This window comes from Mesoplodon bidens, assembly GCF_964165515.1.
Source record: "Mesoplodon bidens genome assembly, chromosome: 3".
Taxonomy (NCBI): domain Eukaryota; kingdom Metazoa; phylum Chordata; class Mammalia; order Artiodactyla; family Ziphiidae; genus Mesoplodon; species Mesoplodon bidens.
Window position 1 is genome coordinate 143,155,429 of NC_138178.1, and position 21,411 is coordinate 143,176,839.

The 21,411-nt window shown below is 40.3% G+C and overlaps 1 protein-coding gene across 1 annotated transcript; it reads left to right on the forward strand.

The window, feature by feature from the left end:
- Positions 1-1,650: 1,650 nt before the first annotated feature.
- Positions 1,651-21,373, forward strand: CCDC196 (coiled-coil domain containing 196; the record flags this gene model as incomplete). The annotated part of the gene is given in 10 exon segments (XM_081228293.1): positions 1,651-1,700; positions 1,805-1,957; positions 3,273-3,369; positions 4,409-4,459; positions 13,907-13,981; positions 14,183-14,242; positions 14,246-14,266; positions 14,791-14,850; positions 15,220-15,357; positions 21,254-21,373. Coding segments are annotated over 10 exon segments (825 nt in total).
- Positions 21,374-21,411: the final 38 nt, after the last annotated feature.

The following is a 21,411-nucleotide window of genomic DNA, read 5'->3' on the forward strand; positions in this document are numbered from 1 at the left end:
CCCCGAAAAGCCTCAGTTAATACTTGAAATTAACATGACAATTCACATTTGAGAACATCATTAAAAATATTGCCCTAGGGCTTCCCTGGTGGCGCAGTGGTTGGGAGTCCGCCTGCCGATGCAGGGGACACGGGTTCGTGCCCCGGTCCAGGAGGATCACACGTGCTGCGGAGCGGCTGGGCCCGTGAGCCATGGCCGCTCAGCCTGCGCGTCCGGAGCCTGTGCTCCGCAACGGGAGAGGCCACAGCAGTGAGAAGCCTGCGTACCGCAAAAAAACAAAAAAACAAAAATATTGCCCTAAAACTGTGTGTAAAGAGCATAAAAGGGAATCCCCTGCTGGTCCAGTGGTTAGGACTCCATCATGCTTTCACTGCATGGGTCCAAGTTTGATCCCTGGTCAGGGAACTAAGCTCCCACAATCCACACAGTGTGGCCAAAAAAAAAGAACATAAAGAAACAAATGTATAACTCTTACAGTTATCTTCTGATCACTAAGTGAATAGATGAAGATGGGAGATTTTAGGGTCTAGGAGAAACGTGATTCTAATAAGGAGAGGAAAATGGAGGCAAAATCAGAATCTGGAGGTAAGTCTAGAATTACAGCCTCTCAGGAAGGAACTTGGTTATGGAATGACATACTGACAGTATGATCTTTCACAAATTATATCTTCTTGTTTCATGTCTGATATAATTCTACCTTGCCATTGTGATATATCACGTTTTAAAGATAGGAAAGTAGGGGCTTCCCTGGTGGCACAGTGGTTAAGAATCCACCTGCCAACGCAGGGGACACAGGTTCGAGCCCTGGTCTGGGAAGATCCCACATGCTGTGGAGCAACTAAGCCCGTGGGCCACAACTACTGAAGCCCGCATGCTACAGCCCGTGCTCCACAACAAGAGAAGCCACCACAATGAGAAGCCCGCACACCACAAAGAAGAGTAGCCCCCACTTGTCACAACTGGAGAAGGCCCATGAACAGCAACGGAGACCAAACACAGCCAAAAATAAATAAATAAATAAATTAAAAAGAAAGATAGGAAAGTAATGACAATTGGCTCATGTATTATATTACTCAATATTATGCCCATACTTGTATTTGCCAGTTTGGCCTCTATTTTTTTTAAATGTATCCCAGAGGTATCCCCTCCTCCTCCTAAGTCTCCCAGAGGCAGATGCTTTGTCTTTATCTTTCCCTTACAGAATCCAGTGCAGTGCCCTACAGATAGTAGGTATTCCATGGAGGTCAATTGCCATGGAAGATGGTGTTGGTGAGTCATTTTTGACAAGTCATCATTTTCTAACACAATAGGAATTCCATAATATAGATGTGTTATGATTCTACCCTATTCAGTCAAAGACTTCAGAATAAAACTTTTGGCATTGGTTAAAGCTAAGGCAAGAACTCGTCAGATGTAGTTAGTAGTATTTTCAGTCAACAAGCTGTCACTGATGTTGGAGTTGCTTAAAAGACCTGTTAAATCTGTGGTCTTAGTGCCATTGTGACCTCAACCTGTAGCTAAAAATCTGTCCAATGCAACAGGAGTTTCAAGAACAGCAGCACAAAAATGATGACTTAAATGAATGGAACAAGAAGGCACATATTTTCAAGAAGACCTTTTTTATTCTTAGAGTAGAAGTTTTCCTTCAAGATGACAAGTGCTTCAAACTCTCCAGGATCTTACTTATCTTCCAAAACAAGGTGAGTCTTTGATGGAGGATGCCAAGTGGTAACTATCCAGGAACGAAAAGAGGGTCTCTTTTATTAGCCCGGGCTGAAGGCAAATATAGTGTCTCTTCCCACAGAAGTTCAAAAACAGATGACAACTACTTGAAGGAGTTGAGTGAGGACTTAAAACTAAGGAAGCAGGAACTGCTAGAGATGCTAAAACCTCTAGAAGGTAAGAACAAGCTGTTATTCCAGAAGTTGACGTCTAACTTGGAGGAAAGACAAAGAAGGTAAGTGTTCCCTTCTCAGGATTTCCTAGAAGGGGAAAGGCAAGAGAACTTTAATCCATAGGATTTAGCAATAATTATTTACATTTCTTAAAAGGTTTAGACCTTCAGCTATAGTAAATTAAAAGAATGTAACCACAAAATCAGGGTGGCAAGGAATCCTTCTTCTTTTAGTAGAATTAAATATAACTCAGCTCATCTCACAGGGCGACAGGTATTACTTTTCTTCCCAAGAAACTGTTAAGAGACTTTACTATCCTCAATCCATCATGGTCACAAAGATAGCTCCTCATTCATGTTTGTGGAATCACTTTAGGATAGATGACTCTGTTCTTCCATTGTCAAGCAGTGAAATGGTAATCATTTCTGAGCATCAAAGTCCTCTGGATTAGGGTCTGGCCTTACTAAATGTACTAGGCAGTTGAGGTCTTAACTCTTTGCTAGGGCACTCACTGTTCTTGGGATCCACCAACTCTCTTTTTCCTTTCTAGTTTCAGAGAATCTCACCTTAACGTGTCTACCTTCATTCTCTACCCTACCATAAATATTTCAGGGAGCTCAGACTTTTGGAGAGCAAAAGCCAGGCAGAAAGTTGTGAGAACAAATGCCAGGCAGAAAGTTGTAGTCAAGCACCAGCTGTTTACAACCAAGAAACTCAGCCCTCTCAGAGCAAGAGAACACAAAGGCTTGCTTTTTTCCTTATAATTAGAGAGGGAAAAGCACAAAGAACATAAGCATAAGTTAATTAATACTTTTAAAGAATATCCTCTCTTACAGTCATAGATTTGATATTAATTCGGATTTTATCAGAAACTTCTTGATGGCTTGATTCTCTAGAGGCTACCATAAGCATATAAGTGGGTTCTCCAACTAACTCAAATGTTTTTATGTGGAGAAGCAAAGTAGGGGAGATGGACAGAGATGGGGGTAGGGAATAATTCTGAGATTTATCCTTAAGACAAGAGGTTCTTCAACCTCCTTCTTCACAGAGGCAAAAAAACGCCCCTTTCTACCCCAAAAGTCATACAACAAAACTTCCTTCTGAAGGGGTGGAGAGGAGTCTCACTAGCTGTTGGAGACCTAAGTTTTGAGCCTTACAGAGCACAGAATTCATTATAGAGCACATACCTAAGGCAAACGTCGATTAGGAATGAAATTGTCTTTTGGAGACCTTCTATGTCTAGAAGGACTTCTGTAAATCTTGTGATTTCAGCCCCTATCTCCCTCTCATGGTAGAGTAGTTTCTAACTGGTCATGGAATATTAATATTTCTTTTTAGGAAGTATTATGTTTTGTGATATCTCTGTCTTCTTTCTAGTCTGCAGATCATGAGGCAGATTATGGCAGGGAAGGGGAATGGTGAGTCCTCAGTCATTGAGCTCATTAAGGAAGCAGAAGAGGTGAAGCAGAATCTGGTAAGAGGTTGGTGGGCACTCCAGGGAATGGCCTTCTGAACAGGGCTCTCAATTCCATTGCTTTCAGACAGAGTGCTCATCTCTAGCATTGGTGCTCCAACGCTCATAGGTCCTTGATCTAGAAAAGTTCTGGGTGAACCAAAGGGAATCAGGTGAAATGTTGGGAAGAATAAGAATTAGCTAGCAAAAATTCTATTTTTTTGACTTTTGAAAAACTTTTCATCTAAAAGTTAATGAATACAAGCATATTAACCCCTCACATTTCAGAAGAAACAGAAAATAACCAAAGTAAAAGAAAGGAAAGAGTTTGGTCTGAGAGATTCTTTCAAAATTTTTGAAAATTAACAATATAGGACTTCCCTGGTGGCACAGTGGTTAAGAATCCGCCTGCCAGTGCAGAGGACACGGGTTCGAGCCTTGGTCTGGGAAGATACCACGTGCCGCGAAGCAACTAAGCCTGTGCGCCACAGCTACTGAACCTGTGCTCTAGAGCCCCCGAGCCACAACTACTGAAGCCCGCGCGCCTAGAGCCTGTGCTCCACAACAAAGAGTAGCCACCACAATGAGAAGCCCGCGCACCACAATGAAGTGTAGCCCCTGCTCTCAGCAACTAGAGAAAGCTCTTGTGCAGCAACAAAGAACCAACACAGCCAAAAATAAATAAATAAAAATATAAATAAATTTATTAAAAAAATTAACAACACAAAGGATCTTAAAAATTAAAAATTAGTGGTCTAAGCCCCAAAGAAACTGCCATATGATAAGAACATCTTAAGTGTTTCAAGTGTGAGGAACTCACTACTATATTGATATACCACAATTACCATAATTAAAGTTACTATTCCAAATTGTTATTATTTTTTATCATTATCATCAATCTCATCTCTCATGTTCCTGGGTTTGGGGCTAGGCCAATTTACTGCCTTTCTCTGTGGTTTACTATGCCCCTACCCCTTAGTGCCCCTATTAGTAATTTTTTCCAACTTTAATGACTAGACAAACACATATTTCTATTTGTTTGCTTTTTCCTCTCCAACAGGAAAGGAAAAACAAGATGCTTTGGAAGGAAATGGAGATGCTATGGAACAAGGTCTGTGTGCCTCTAGGGATCTCTTGAAATTATCTGTCTTACAAACCATAATGCAAAGAAGCTTCTCTTTTTTCTGGTCCACATCCTCATTTTTTCATGTCTCTGTTTCCACCCATGCCTCATTCCAATTCACTCTCTGATCTTATTTAAAACAATCAAGTAATGTCACTCTTCTTAGGAAAACCCTTTACAGCTGTTCCAGGCATAGTCTAGCTCTTGCCTACCTTTCTAGTCTCCTCTCATAGAAGTCCTCCCCTCCCACACTGGCCTCCACATGCCAAGACCTTTCCTTTCTAAAGATTTTTGATTTTGCTTTATCCCTGGGCTGTAATGCTATTTTCTTATAGTTGGCTCATTCTCATCCTTCAGGTCTCTGCTTAAATGTCACCTCCTCAGGGAAGCCCTCCTTATTCACTCCACCTGAAAAGGGACATCAACCCCCCCGCCACTTCCTATTATACAATTCTGTTCATGTCTTCCATAGCACTTTTTATAATATAAGCTCACTAATTTTTTATTTTATTGGGTTATTATTATTTTATTTGTTTCTTATCTCCCTGCCCTGTTCTGGAATACATGCTTCTCCAGTATCTTGATTGCTTTGTTCATCTTGGAATCCCTAGCATGTAGCACAATGCTTGACACATAGTAGACAATCAATAAATGTAAATTGAATGAACAAATACCTGATTCTAATTCCCCTTTGACTTTGCAACAATCACAGCATTGTTTAATATAAAAATAGTATGACCTTTTGCTGGGAAACCAAGCAGGGGTAGAAATTCCTTTGTGGACTAAGCCTTTGGGATCCAAGTGCTTTTTTACAAATTATGAGACCTGAATAGCAGATTGTCTTGTGATATAAACAGGTGTGAGTGTGACCTCTGACTGCTTTTTCCATCTCACCTTTCCACAGATAATTAGGATACTATCAAGCCCTGCATCTTGTACTGAGATCTGCTCTTAGTTCTCAGTGGCAGCTACAAATCAATTCTATGAGTTGTGAGAGGTTTTATTTTCTGAGTTCTTGAGTCTTAGTGATAGGAAATATGCCAGCATCATTCCTCTATCAAAATCCAGTTTCTCCAGAGCTCCCAAAAGACTTTGTATAAGGGATGTCCATATACCTGAGCTTGTGATTGACTTTCCCTCCCCATACTTTTATTTATTTATTTATTTTTGAGTTTCCATCTTTTTTTAATAAAGCAAATGATATGATAACTTCATTGTGAGCCAATACGTAGAGTCCAAGTTATTCAAACCCAAGGATTTTTTTTTCAGTTTAGATCTCATTATATATGTTGGAGATATTAGCTATTAGACTTTATGGTATTTCAGGTTCCTGGTTAACTTTCTTTTTTTATTTTATTTTATTTTATTTATTTTTATTAGTTTCTGCTTTATAACAAAGTGAATCAGTCATACATATACATCTGTTCCCACATCCCTTCCCTCATGCATCTCCCTCCCTCCCACCCTCCCCATCCCACCCCTCCAGGCGGTCACAAAGCACCGAGCTGATCTCCCTGTGCTCTGCGGCTGCTTCCCACTATCTATCTACCTTACGTTTGGTAGTGTATATATGTCCATGCCTCTCTTTCGCTTTGTCACAGCGTACCCTTCCCCCTCCCCATATCCTCAAGTCCATTCTCAAGTAGGTCTGTGTCTTTATTCCCGTTTTACCCCTAGGTTCTTCATGACATTTTTTTTTAATTCCATATATATGTGTTAGCATACGGTATTTGTCTTTCTCTTTCTGACTTACTTCATTCTGTATGACAGACTCTAGGTCTATCCACCTCATTACAAATAGCTCAGTTTCGTTTCCTTTTATGGCTGAGTAATATTCCATTGTATATATGTGCCACATCTTCTTTATCTATTCATCCGATGATGGACACTTAGGTTGTTTCCAGCTCCGGGCTATTGTGAATAGAGCTGCAATGAACATTTTGGTACATGTCTCTTTTTGAATTATGGTTTTCTCAGGGTATATGCCCAGTAGTGGGATTGCTGGGTCATATGGTAGTTCTATTTGTAGTTTTTTAAGGAACCTCCATACTGTTCTCCATAGTGGCTTTACCAATTCACATTCCCACCAACAGTGCAAGAGTGTTCCCTTTTCTCCTCACCCTCTCCAGCATTTATTGTTTCTAGATTTCTTGATGATGGCCATTCTGACTGGTGTGAGATGATATCTCATTGTAGTTTTGATTTGCATTTCTCTAATGACTGATGATGTTGAGCATTCTTTCATGTGTTTGTTGGCAGTCTGTATATCTTCTTTGGAGAAATGCCTATTTAAGTCTTCTGCCCATTTTTGGATTGGGTTGTTTGTTTTTTTGCTATTGAGCTGCATGAGCTGTTTATAAATTTTGGAGATTAATCCTTTGTCAGTTGCTTCATTTGCAAATATTTTCTCCCATTCTGAGGGTTGTCTTTTGGTCTTGTTTATGGTTTCCTTGGCTGTGCAAAAGCTTTGAAGTTTCATTAGGTCCCATTTGTTTATCTTTGTTTTTATTTCCATTTCTCTAGGAGGTGGGTCCAAAAGGATCTTGCTGTGATTTATGTCATAGAGTGTTCTACCTATGTTTTCCTCTAAGAGTTTGATAGTTTCTGGCCTTACATTTAGGTCTTTAATCCATTTTGAGCTTATTTTTGTGTATGGTGTTAGGGAATGATCTAATCTCAAACTTTTACATGTCCCTGTCCAGTTTTCCCAGCACCACTTATTGAAGAGGCTGTCCTTTCTCCACTGTACATTCCTGCCTCCTTTATCAAAGATAAGTTGGCCATATGTGTGTGGGTTTATCTCTGGGCTTTCTATCCTGATCCACTGATCTATCTTTCTGTTTTTATGCCAGTACCACACTGTCTTGATTACTGTAGCTTTGTAGTATAGTCTGAAGTCAGGGAGCCTGATTCCTCCAGCTCCGTTTTTCGTTCTCAAGATTGCTTTGGCTATTCGGGGTCTTTTGTTTTTCCATACAAATTTTGAAATTTTTTGTTCTAGTTCTGTGAAAAATGCCAGTGGTAGTTTGATAGGGATTGCATTGAATCTGTAGATTGCTTTGGGTAGTAGAGTCATTTTCACAATATTGATTCTTCCAATCCAGGAGCATGGTATATCTCTCCATCTATTTGTATCATCTTTAATTTCTTTCATCAGTGTCTTATAATTTTCTGCATACAGGTCTTTTGTCTCCTTAGGTAGGTTTATTCCTAGATATTTTATTCTTTTTGTTGCAGTGGTAAATGGGAGTGTTTTCTTGATTTCATTTTCAGATTTTTCATCATTAGTGTACAGGAATGCCAGAGATTTCTGTACATTAATTTTGTATCCTGCTACTTTACCAAATTCATTGATTAGCTCTAGAAGTTTTTCGGTAGCATCTTTAGGATTCTCTACGTATAGTATCATGTCATCTGCAAACAGTGACAGCTTTACTTCTTCTTTTCCAATTTGGATTCCTTTTATTTCCTTTTCTTCTCTGATTGCTGTGGCTAAAGCTTCCAAAACTATGTTGAATAAGAGTGGTGAGAGTGGGCAGCCTTGTCTTGTTCCTGATCTTAGTGGAAATGGTTTCAGTTTTTCACCATTGAGGACAATGTTGGCTGTGGGTTTGTCATATATGGCCTTTATTATGTTGAGGAAAGTTCCCTCTATGCCTACTTTCTGCAGGGTTTTTATCATAAATGGGTGTTGAATTTTGTCAAAAGCTTTCTCTGCATCTATTAAGATGATCATATGGTTTTTCTCCTTCAACTTGTTAATGTGGTGTATCACATTGATTGATTTGCATATATTGAAGAATCCTTGCATTCCTGGAATAAACCCCACTTGATCATGGTGTATGATCCTTTTAATCTGCTGTTGGATTCTGTTTGCTAGTATTTTGTTGAGGATTTTTGCATCTATGTTCATCAGTGATATTGGCCTGTAGTTTTCTTTCTTTGTGACATCCTTGCCTGGTTTTGGTATCAAGGGATGGTGGCCTCGTAGAATGAGTTTGGGAGTGTTCCTTCCTCTGATATTGTTTGGAAGAGTTTGAGAAGGATGGGTGTTAGCTCTTCTCTAAATGTTTGATAGAATTTGCCTCTGAAGCCATCTGGTCCTGGGCTTTTGTTTGTTGGAAGATTTTTAATCACAGTTTCAATTTCAGTGCTTGTGATTGGTCTATTCATATTTTCTATTTCTTCCTGATTCAGTCTTGGCAGGTTGTGCATCTCTAAGAATTTGTCCATTTCTTCCAGGTTGTCCATTTTATTGGCATAGAGTTGCTTATAGTAATCTCTCATGACCTTTTGTATTTCTGCAGTGTCAGTTGTTACTTCTCCTTTTTCATTTCTAATTCTATTGATTTGAGTCTTCTCCCTTCTTTTCTTGATGAGTCTGGCTAATGGTTTGTCAATTTTGTTTATCTTCTCAAAGAACCAGCTTTTAGTTTGGTTGATCTTTGCTATCGTTTCCTTCATTTCTTTTTCATTTATTTCTGATCTGATCTTTATGATTTCTTTCCTTCTGCTAACTTTGGGGTTTTTTGTTCTTCTTTCTCTAATTGCTTTAGGTGCAGGGTCAGGTTGTTTACTCGAAATGTTTCCTGTTTCTTAAGGTGGGATTGTATTGCTATAAACTTCCCCCTTAGAACTGCTTTTGCTGTGTCCCATAGGTTTTGGGTCGTCGTGTCTCCATTGTCATTTGTTTCTAGGTATTTTTTAATTTCCTCTTTGATTTCTTCAGTGATCACTTCGTTATTGAGTAGTGTATTGTTTAGCCTCCATGTGTTTGTATTTTTTACACATCTTTTCCTGTAATTGATGTCTAGTCTCATAGCATTGTGGTCGGAAAAGATACTTGATACAATTTCAATTTTCTTAAATTTACCAAGGCTTGATTTGTGACCCAAGATATGATCTATCCTGGAGAATGTTCCATGAGCACTTGAGAAAAATGTGTATTCTGTTGTTTTTGGATGGAATGTCCTATAAATATCAACTAAGTCCATCTTGATTAATGTATCATTTAAAGCTTGTGTTTCCTTATTTATTTTCATTTTGGATGATCTGTCCATTGGTGAAAGTGGGGTGTTAAAGTCCCCTACTATGATTGTGTTACTGTCGATTTCCCCTTTTATGGCTGTTAGTATTTGCCTTATGTATTGAGGTGCTCCTATGTTGGGTGCATAAATATTTACAATTGTTATATCTTCTTCTTGGATCGATCCCTTTATCGTTATGTAGTGTCCTTCTTTGTCTCTTCTAGTAGTCTTTATTTAAAGTCTATTTTGTCTGATATAAGAATTGCTACTCCAGCTTTCTTTTGATTTCCATTTGCATGGAATATCTTTTTCCATCCCCTTACTTTCAATCTGTATGTGTCTCTAGGTCTGAAGTGGGTCTCTTGTAGACAGCATATATATGGGTCTTGTTTTTGTATCCATTCAGCCACTCTGTGTCTTTTGGTGGGAGCATTTAGTCCATTTACATTTAAGGTAATTATTGATATGTATGTTCCTTTTCCCATTTCCTTAATTGCTTTGGGTTCGTTATTGTAGGTATATTCCTTCTGTTGTGTTTCTTGCCTAGAGAAGTTCCTTTAGCATTTGTTGTAAAGCTGGTTTGGTGGTGCTGAACTCTCTCAGCTTTTGCTTGTCTGTAAAGGTTTTAATTTCTCCATCAAATCTGAATGAGATCCTTGCTGGGTAGAGTCATCTTGGTTGCAGGTTTCTCTCCTTCATCACTTTAATTATGTCCTGCCACTCCCTTCTGGCTTGTAGAGTTTCTGCTGAGAGATCAGCTGTTAACCTGATGGGGATTCCCTTGTGTGTTATTTGTTGTTTTTCCCTTGCTGCTTTTAATATGATTTCTTTGTGTTTAATTTTTGATAGTTTGATTAATATGTGTTTTGGCGTATTTCTCCTTGGATTTATTCCTTATGGGACTCTCTGTGCCTCCTGGACTTGATTAACTATTTCCTTTCCCATATTGGGGAAGTTTTCAACTATAATCTCTTCAAATATTTTCTCAGTCCCTTTCTTTTTCTCTTCTTCTTCTGGAACCCCTATAATTCGAATGTTGGTGTGTTTAATGTTGTCCCAGAGGTCTCTGAGACTGTCCTCTGTTCTTTTCATTCTTTTTTCTTTATTTTGCTCTGCATCAGTTATTTCCACTATTTTATCTTCCACCTCACTTATCCGTTCTTCTGCCTCAGTTATTCTGCTATTGATCCCATCTAGAGTATTTTTCATTTCATTTATTGTGTTTTTAATCGATGCTTGATTCATCTTTAGTTCTTCTAGGTCCTTGTTAACTGTTTCTTGCATTTTGTCTATTCTATTTCCAAGATTATGGATCTTGGAAATAGAATCTTGGATCATCTTTACTATCATTATTCTGAATTCTTTTTCAGGTAGACTGCCTCTTACCTCTTCATTTGTTAGGTCTGGTAGGTTTTTATCTTGGTCCTTCACCTGCTGTGTGTTTTTCTGTCTTCTCATTTTGCTTATGTTACTGTGTTTGGGGTCTCCTTTTTGCAGGCTGCAGATTCGTAGTTCCCGTTGTTTTTGGTGTCTGTCCCCAGTGGCTAAGTTTGTTTCAGTAGGTTGTGTAGGCTTCCTGGTGGGGGCGACTAATGCCTGTGTTCTGGTGGTTGAGGCTCGATCTTGTCTTTCTGGTGGACAGGTCCACGTCTGGTGGTGTGTTTTGGAGTGCCTATGGCCTTATTATGTTTTTAGGTAGCCTCTCTGCTAATGGGTGGGGTTGTGTTCCTGCCTTGCTAGTTGCTTGGCATAGGGTGACCAGCACTGTAGCTTGCTGGTCGTTGACCGAAGCTGGGTGCTGGTGTTGAGATGGAGATCTCTGGGAGATTTTCGCTGCTTGATATTATGTGGAGCTGGGAGGTCTCTTGTGGACCCGTGTCCTGAAGTTGGCTCTCCCACTTCAGAGGCACAGCACTGACTCCTGGCTGCAGCACCAAGAGCCTTTCATCCACCCGGCTCAGAATAACAGGGAGAAAAAGTAGAAAGAAAGAATTAATAGAAAAAAGAAAGAGAGAGGGAAAGAAAGGAAGAAGGGAAGAAAGGAAGGAAGGACGGAAGAAAGAAAGAAAGGAGGGAGGGAGGGAGGAAGGATGGTAAGAAAGATGGAAAGAAAGGAGGGAGGAATGAAAGCAAAAGGAAGAGTGAATGGAAGAAGGGAGGGAGGGAGGGAGGAAGGAAAGAAAGAAAGAAAGACAGGAGGGAGGGAGGAAGGAAAGAAAAAGAAAGTGGAAAGAAGAAGGGTGGCAGGGAGGGAGGAAAGAAAAAGAAAGAAGGAAAAGAGGAGCGGAGGGAGGGAGGGAGGAAGGGAAAGTAGGAAAAAAAGAAAGAGCAGGTAAAGTAAGATAGAATAAAGTATGAAATATAGTAGCGTTATTAAAATTAAAAAGTAATTATTGAGAAAAAAAAACGGACCGATAGAACCCTGGGACATATGGTGGAAGCAAAGCTATACAGAGAGAATCTTATACAGAGAGAATCTTGCACAGAAGATTACACATACACATTCACAAAAAGAGAGCAGGGGGAAAAATCAAAAATCTTGCTCTCCAAGTCCACCTCCTCAATTTGGGATAATTCGTTGTAAAAAGAGGAAAAGGGCGAGAAGTCTGAAATCTTGCTCTCTAAGTCCACCTCCTTAATTTGGGATAATTCGTTGTAAAAAGAGGAAAAGGGGGGAAAGTCTTAAATCTTGTCCTCAAAGTCCACTTCCTCAATTTGGGATGATTCGCTGTCCATTCATGCACTCCACAGACGCAGGGCACATCAAATGGACCGTGGAGCTTTAATCCGCTGCCTCCGAGGCTGCACAGAGAGATTTCCCTGTCTCTGCTCTCACAGCTCCCGGGTCTCAGCCTTGGACCTGGCCCCGCCTCTGCGCGTAGGTCGCCGGAGGGCGTCCGTTCTTCGCTCAGACAGGATGGGTTTAAAGGAGCCGCTGATTCGGGGGCTCTGGCTCACTCAGGCAGAGGGGAGGGAGGGGCGCGCAGTGTGGGGCGGGCCTGCGGCGGCAGAGGCCGGCATGACATTGCAGCAGCCCGTGGCGCTCCGTGCGCTTTCCCGGGAAAGCCGTCCCCGGGTCTCGCGACCCCGGCAGTGGCGGGGTGCACAGGCCCCCCGGAAGGCGGGGCGGACAGTGACCCGCGCTCGCACACAGGCCCCCCCGCGGCGGCGGCGGCGGCGGCGGCAGCCCCGGCGTCCCACGCCCGTCTCCGAGGTCCGCGCCTTACCCGCGGCTCGCGCCTGTCTCCGGCGCTTCCCCAAGCAGCCCTCTTAATGCCCTCTCCTCGCGCACCAGGAAACAAAAGGGAAAAAAGTCTCTTGCCTCTTCAGCAGCTCCAGACCCTTTCCCCGGACTCCCTCCGGGCTAGCCGTGGTGCACTAACCCCTTCAGGCTCTCTTCCTGCCGCCAGCCCCAGTCCTCTCCCTGCGGTCCGACTGAAAGCCGATACCCTAGCCTCAGCTCCCAGCCCCGCCCGCCCCGGCGGCCGAGCAGACAAGCCTCTCGGGCTGGTGTGTGCCTGAGGGCACCGGTCCTCTGTGCCAGAATCTCTCCGCTTTGCCCTCCGCACCCCTGTTGCTGTGCTCTCCTCCGCTACTCCGAAGCTTTCCCCATCCGCCACCTGCAGACTCCGTCCGCGAAGGGGCTTGTAGTGTGTGGAAACCTTTCCTCCTTCACGGCTCCCTCCCACTGGTGCAGGTCCCGTCCCTATCCTATTGTCTCTGTTTATTCTTTTTTTCTTTTGCCCTACCCAGGTATGTGGGGAGTTTCTTGCCTTTTGGGGGGTCTGAGGTCTTCTGTCAGCGTTCAGTAGGTGTTCTGTAGGAGTTGTTGCACGTGTAGATGAATTTCTGATGTATCTGTGGGGAGGAAGGTGATCTCCGCGTCTTACTCTTCCGCCATCTTCCTCCGGGCCGCCCCTCCCCATACTTTTAGACTGAGAAAGAGACAAGATCGTATGCCTAGTGGTTAAGAAGACAGACTTCAGAGTTCAAGAGATCTGGTTCAAATTCCAGCTCTGTACTTTCCTACCTGAGTCACCCTAAACAAATGACTTAACCTCTCTAAGACTCAGTTTTCTTATCTATAAAATGGAAATAAAAATAGTCCTGTGAGGATTAAATGAGAACATTTGTAATGTAGTAGAGTAAATAAGTAATGTAGTAAGTAGATTACAGTAGTGATTGACATATAATAAAGGTTCAGTTAATAGTTTTTATTATTATAAGTTTCACTCAAAAGACCAGATGGAAGGGCTCATTCCATTCTGAACCTCCTTTGGTAGTACACTTTTCATATCAGGGCCTGAGAGTTTTCTGACTGGCAGGAACCAAAAGCCTTGACATTGGCTTTCCACTTCCCTCATGAAGTCCCAGTAATTTAAAGCTTTGCCAAAATGTCTCTCTACAGACATTCAGCACAGAACTCAGTGATCAACAAAAAGCACTGCAGATAAAGAACAAAGCAGACTTACAGGACAGAAAGGCAAGTGGACTGCATGGTGCTTAGAATTTCAAAGTCTGTGATGCACACAGATGGCAACAGCCCATTGAGAATCAGGACTGATTAGGGTAGACAGATAGGAAGGATCTGGGCCTTAAGGGTATATTGGATTTACTGTCTGCTAAGACATTGCATTTCTTTCCTGGGACCTCCTTTTCCTTTAGCTCTCTTCTTTCTTCCCAGGCTCCCAAACCCCCCTCATCATCTAGGAAGACCAAGAATGAACTGGAGACATTGTGTGCATAGAAAGTGAAAGAAATAAGGAAGGTCGTATGATCTTTCTGAAAGTAGTGGCTTTTAGAGCTGATAGATTAGAAATCTTTAATGTAGCAATAATCTGCCTAAGTGTGCTCCTGAACTGATACAAAAGTTTATAGGAGATCTGGTTCCCTTGAGGTATTACATTTGAGTCAGAGTGACACGGCAAGTTTCTGGTAAATCATGATAGCTAGAGCAAAGTGGGAAAATCTGTACCAATAATGAGAACTTCGAAATAGCTATGTGATGTCAAAACACTTGTTAATTTGTTTTTGAACATTTATTTAGAGATATTATGCTTGTATCTAATCTTCCTGCAGCCAACTCATTGATAGAAAACGATCCTGTTCATTTAGCTTAGCTTTCGGAGAGTGGGATGTACAAGTGATGCCAATTAAGAGGACTGCAGTTGAAACCAATATATTAGTGAATCTATGACACCGTAATTTTGCTATAAAGTCTTTGCAGCATATTGAGAAAACTGATTTCTGATCTCAATTTACTTTGTCACCGGAGGCTCTTTCTTCTACCAGGAAAAGCAACAGAGGAAAATGGAATGGGTCAGGTATCAGGAACAAGCTAACTTCATTCAGGTACTAAGTCTTCCAAGGCTGGACACAGGGTACAATTTCATTCATGCAATATAGAGGCTTTTAGTTTCCTAATGGTAAACCTGATCCTCTCATCTGGATTACCAATTGTCATGCTAAAAGAAATGTTTTGTGGGAAGATGACTGAAGAGACCTATCTCCAGCTTCACCTTGAGTATAGCACTTTTCCCCTATGATCTTGATTTTGTCCTATTTGAAATGGGGGAAAAAATCACACATAATTTCTGCCCACTTTTAAAGACTGAGCATGATAGGTTCATTTTTAAACTTCTGAGTAAAAAGGATTCAGGTAATAGTGGATTTAGAGAAGTCAATATTATAGGAGTAGTTTTGAAAAATGTTCTCTTATAGAATGACTTTAATGGCAAAGTGATTGAGCTGAGAATTGAAGCCTTGAAGAACTACCAGAAGCCCAATGATCTGAAGTTATCACTGTACATACAGCAGAATTTTGAGCCAAAGCAAGCATTGTTGAATCTTCCTGGGTCGGTAGGTAGGTAGAGTGTCATAGGTACACAATTTGAGGTTTGTTTTGTTTTACATTGGAGATCCCATTACCTGTAAAGTGATAACACAATACCTGGCACACAGTAAGTTAGTTAGCAGTGTTATAATAAATGTTTTTACTATCATCATTATTACACTGAAACTCTTATATCAAGATAAGGATTCCTCTAGAGGAAATAAAATTTTCCTTTGTAAAGACTGAGTAATATATTGTGTGCTTAGCATATGTAGTTGATACATAGTTGACACCTGATAAAATATTAGTTTTCTCCTCATCTCGACCCCTTTCTTAGGAATTAGAGTAGTTTGATCTCACAAATCTTATTGGAATAGACTCTGCTACTTCAGAATAGAAGGTCAAAGAGACATCCGACAATGGTTGTGAATTTCACCAATCCAGATATTCCTCTGGGAGTTTCACCATTTCCCCACCCCAAAGAATTTATGGCATCATTAGAGGAAATCATATAGCTTATCATAAAAAAATAAAGGAATGGTTTTCTGAGGGACAGGAAGAAAGGGCTCTTAAATTTTCATGGATCTATGAATCTGAACTCTGTAATTTAAAAAAGAGACATGCAATAAGAAATCATGGCTAAGGGATGCCAATGTTTTATCAGTATTAATATATATGTCTCTAATTTCTCCTCAATCATATTCCATAAGGGCTTGAATAACTTATAAAATCACACACAGCATGAAGATCAAATAAACAGATGACTAAATCAAGGCAAAGGGAAAATAAGTTGAAGCCAGGTAAATACATAAAAATGTGTAATGAAAGTACCATACAGTTGGTACAGGTAGGCTTCAGTCTTGGTTATGAATTTCCCCAAAAGAGAAACATGAATTTATGGTGTCCACAAAATAAAAATAAACCAAGTTCTCAGAAGAAACACAGCTTTTACTGGTACTGAAATGAGAGAGAAATTTCTCTTCCAGGTCCTCATCAGGGCAACAGGACACTCTATGTGTGTCATAGTAGCTAATGTCCTCAAAAATATTTCTAAAATAAATTCAGAATCTAAATTTCCTAGGCTGTTTCTTATCTGTTCCTTGGCACAATCTGATAAGAAATTATTGATGTGAACTTTTTTTAAAAGCGATGGATCAGCTCAAGATGATTTGGTCCAGGTCCATAGCACTCTGTTGGTCTGACTTGATCCATATTTAAAATTTAGAAAATCTGGATGATTGGAGGAACTACCTATCCTTCAGCCAGTGTTCCATTCATGTCTCTCTTTTAACTGTTGTTCTGATAAGAATTGGAAAGCAGAAAGCTTTAGGTTTGCTTCTCCAATAAGAACCTGGAATACAACCAGAAGCAGTATAAAGTCATTAAGATGCAAATTAAAAAGATAGAGGAGGGGAGGGTTATGAGGGCGAGAGATCCACGTCTTATTTCATTTAAAATTAGCAGTAAGTCATCTCAAGGGATCCATAGAGTAAGGAGCCAAAAATCTTTTCACTCTGGATTCAAATCAAGCCAAGAAAATAGTGAAAGATTCCATTCAGCGTGATCACCGCGGATTTTTTTTTCCCTTGCTTGCAAAACACTGAATCTCTGAACTCTGAACTAGAACAGCCCACAGATCAACATCCTCTTTTCTCTTCTCTCCTCTAACGCTTCTGGAGTATTAAGCGATAGGACACTAAACTGTTCAGTTACCACAAGTGCATGTAGCCACAGGCATGCGTGACTCATTGCTTGTGTGTTACTGACTGCACATGCATTGAGCACTGATTGTAGACCAGTTTCATTTTCTAATACACACATATACAAAATCTCTGAGTTTGTTTGAGCCCAAGTGGATATGAAATTTAAGTCTTAGATTTTGGTTTTATTGACCTATTTATAACCTAGTGTTTAATTATTGAAAAGAAAACAAAAGAAATATTAGTTTTCTTCATAGAGGGATTTTTAAAGTAGTTATATTAAGATATTATTACCAACAGTAATATGTGTTGTAAATGAAAAACAAATGTAGTTTTCTATAATAGAAAGTAAACATAATAAGTATACAGAGAACAAAATTTTAGTATTCTAACACAGTGCTGAACCCTAAGGCCTATTTTATCTTTAATTAGGAAGTGAGATCAGCAAAATGTAGAGAGTTTTAAAGAAAATCATCACCAAACTGAAACTCTTCTCCTTGATGCCATCAAGGTGTCAAGTTTGAAAGAATCAAAAAAGGAATAATTTTCTCACTGTGATTTATAGTATTTAATGCTGTGTTTCAGCACCTCCTAAATTTATTGCAGTTACCTCCTAAAATCATCTTACCATCAAATTTTGGCAAATAGCAATTTAGTGGGAAAAACACTGGATTTAGAGTCAGATATATGAGTTGCAGGCCTTACTCTGAGGCTAACCATTTAGATGACCTGGACCAGTCATTTTGTTTCAGTGTTTTTCTTTATCTAAAGCAACCATAGCATATTATAGAGCATGTTGAAAACATGGTTTTGTGTAACCCTCACAATGACTCTATGGGTTAGGTATTATAGAACAAGAAACTAGTTCAGAGAAGCCCGGCTTCTGACTGCATATCCAAAGCTCACCTCCTAAAATATGCTATAAAGTGACAGTGTTCCAGTATGTGATTTCTTATGACTCTTCCACATCTAAAGGCTATGATTTGAATTCAAGCTTATCACTTGTTTAATGTATAATCCTCCCAATAAAGAATCATACCCCCAACATTAATTTGTTCAGTAACAAAAGAAACGCTACTTCCAAAAGGGGTTGACAGATTTGTAATTCTGCATTTATCCCAGTAGGTGGCATCAATCACATCCAGGCCTTTAGTTCATAAACAGTGGTAATTCAGGAACCTTCAGGGAGCCATCAGTCTTCTATTGCCCTTAGGACAAAATGTGCTACATTTATGTGTCAAATGAAAAAATTAAAAGATCTATTGGTGTTTTCTGCCATGCTTTGTGACACTGAGGTGTATTACTGGCAGCCTTGATTATCCCGTATTAAATTCAGCATTCTGCTGCAAAATCCGTACCTATTATTCCACTCCGTGAACTACAGTGTCCTCCATTCCAAAAACAGCCACTGTCCCGCCTCCACAATCCCTAATACTGTTTGTTTTTTTTCTACCACAGATAAATCAGGCGATCAGGGCAAGGAATTAAAAAATCAGGCAATTGTGCAAGGTGGGGACCTTTTGAAGTTTAAGTACTTAGTAGTGTTCCTGGATAATGTTCCTTTTCCTCTAGTTTCAAAAGAATTGAATTTCACAGCTCTGTCTTAAAGGATTGAATGTAATTTTAGACACACCTTCCAGCAAATCAGGGTACAGGCCCTTCTGTTACAGGCATTTCCAAGTAGAGGGAGGGTTATCGCACTGCTCCTCGCCAAGAGTTCCTCCTCCCACATCGATTGTCCTGTGTGCTGGTTGGCTGCATTGCAGTGGTGTGATCTGTTTGGTTGGCAAAATATAATCCTGTGTTAATACTGACTTTGTAACACTTCAAGCAATCCCTACGTGCAGACTCCCTTGAGGCCCAGGTTGTATGTATCATTAGCCAGGTCAGTCTCATCGGTTTAGTCTCATCTTCATCACCTAGTCTTATAGAAGAGAAAAATATTTTATATCCACGGCGAAGTCTTTCCAGAGACGGGTCACATTTGAAGGAATTTACTTCCAGACCAGTATAAAATTACAGTTTGACCCAGAGTGTACGGCAGCCCTTCCCAGAATTCTGTAGAGTCAAGAGAGCAGTTCTTGGCCTTTGACAGTCACCTATCTTAGAGCTCACAGGCACGAAGCAATCTTTAAATTCAGCTGTTTCCCATCACACCTGCCAGTATTTAAAGAAGTGGTTTATCTTCCATAATAATAGAACTGGTGATAAGACACTTGATTCTGACAGCCTTGCTCTTCTCTCCTCCCCTATCCCACCCCCAAACGCCCACCCCAACTCTTGGCATTTCCTTGAGCTCTTTTAAGAAGCTGAAGGTTGCATGTGAATATTTTGCTACACTTATAAATTCAGATGAAAGCCCAGTGCAGTGGGAAATGAATACTCTTGAGACCTTATTTATTCTATAACTCCCTCTGTTCTGGAAGCAAGTCATTCTCCCCAGCTTCAACCTTTACTTCACTTTAGTATTGCTCCTCCTGATGGCTGAATACACTCCAGTAGGTGCTGCTGAAAGGAAAATAGTAGTGTTATGCTAAAATTCTGAAAGGCAGGGGTGGAAACCCACAGCTGGCTCCAATCTGAGTCCTTGATAAATTGCATTGCCCTCAAATACAGGCTTTTTCAAGTTTTGCAGCAACTTGAACCTTTTGAATGTCAGCCTTCGGTTCATGGTATTAGTAGGTCATGAAGTTAACTTTTTTTTTAAATTTTTATTTATTTATTTTTAGTTGCATTGGGTCTTCGTTGCTGCACGCAGACTTTCTCCAGTTGCAGGGAGCGGGGGCTACTCTTAGTTGCGGTGCGCGGGCTTCTCATTGCAGTGGCTTCTCTTGTTGTGGAGCCCAGGCTCTAGGTGTGTGGGCTTCAGTAGTTGTGGCACACGGGCTCAGTGGTTGTGGCACACGAGCATAGTTGCTCCACGGCATGTGGGATCTTCCCGGACCAGCGATCGAACCTGTGTTCCCTGCGTTGGCAGGCAGATTCTTAACCACTACGCCACCAGGGAAGTCCGAAGTTAATTTCTAAACGAGCTCATTCTTTCTCTTCCTATAAAACTCCACAGAAGTCCAGGGGAGCACAAAAGTCTTCTTTCCTAAATATAAATTTTGAAGGTTGAAAAAAAAGTAAACTGTACTTGTATTGATATTATGATTATTTCAGTGAGTGACAATATATTCTAAACTTTTTTGCATCACACAATCAGGAGAGCAGAAGCTTGTCTAGGATTAGGTTGTCATACTTAGCTAATAGAAAGAAGATCCCCAGTTAAGTTTGAATTGCAGATAAACAATAAATGTTAAGTTTAAATATGTCCCAACTATTGCATGGGACATACATATACTAAAAATTATTTGTTGTTTATTGAAATTCAAAGTTAACCAGGTGTCCTATATTTTAGTCTGGCAGCCCTCACCTAGGACTGACTCACCACAGAGCCTATTTAGCACCCTACAATTCTCCCTCTTTCCCTTTTTATTCTCTCCCTTTCTCTCTCAGTCTGTGCCTGTTTTTCTCTCTGCCTCCTCTTTCTCATCCGACCCCCACCTTCATCTTTTGTTTGTTCTCCACTGTCCACAGTTAGCCATTTTTGTGGAATATTTGTCTGGGTTACCAGAGGCTGTGCAGATATGTGCATGATTTATCATCTCATTTCTTCATTTAAAAGTTGTATTGGAAGCACACTTTGTAGGCTCTCAAATAAATTGATTTTACTTGATGTAATCTTCAAATGATTTTTTTTTTTTCCTGTGGGACATGAGCTCTCAACGGAAAAAAAAGGTTTGTCACTTCAACTTTAAAAACATTGTTTGATGAAGTTATTTTCTAAAACAACAATTAGAAAATCCACATCAATGCTAATACCAGAGTCAGTCCTACAATAATATGGTACTATGATGAATCCTAATAGCCGTGCAACTCAAAATAAAACTAGTTTTTTTTACTCGAAGAAAGCTCTCATTTTCCTAATTTTCCCCATCAGGTACCATGGACACTGCAACTATGAGCAGAGCAACTACTGGCAAAAGTGAATCTAATGTGAAAATTACTTTGCTTTTCGAAATCATTTCAAAGGCTTGAATAGATAGTGGGTGTAGAATTTTGGAATGCATTTGTTAATATTTTTAGTATTCTAATTTAATATTTTTAGAGGATTTTCAAAATGAGTGCCAGAATACTTGGTGCTTTAGATGTCATTTTTTTCTGTTTTTTCCTGTCTTAGAGAATTCTGGGTTCAAAGACCTACACAGAACAACAAGGAGCTAAAGGAAGTCAGTTTGATGAAGGAAGAGGGAGGCTCTTTTTTCTGAGGTCAAGGCCAGATGAAGCGCTGAAGGATTAGAAGGCTTTCACTCCCTTTTCTTTGGACAGATTTAAAGA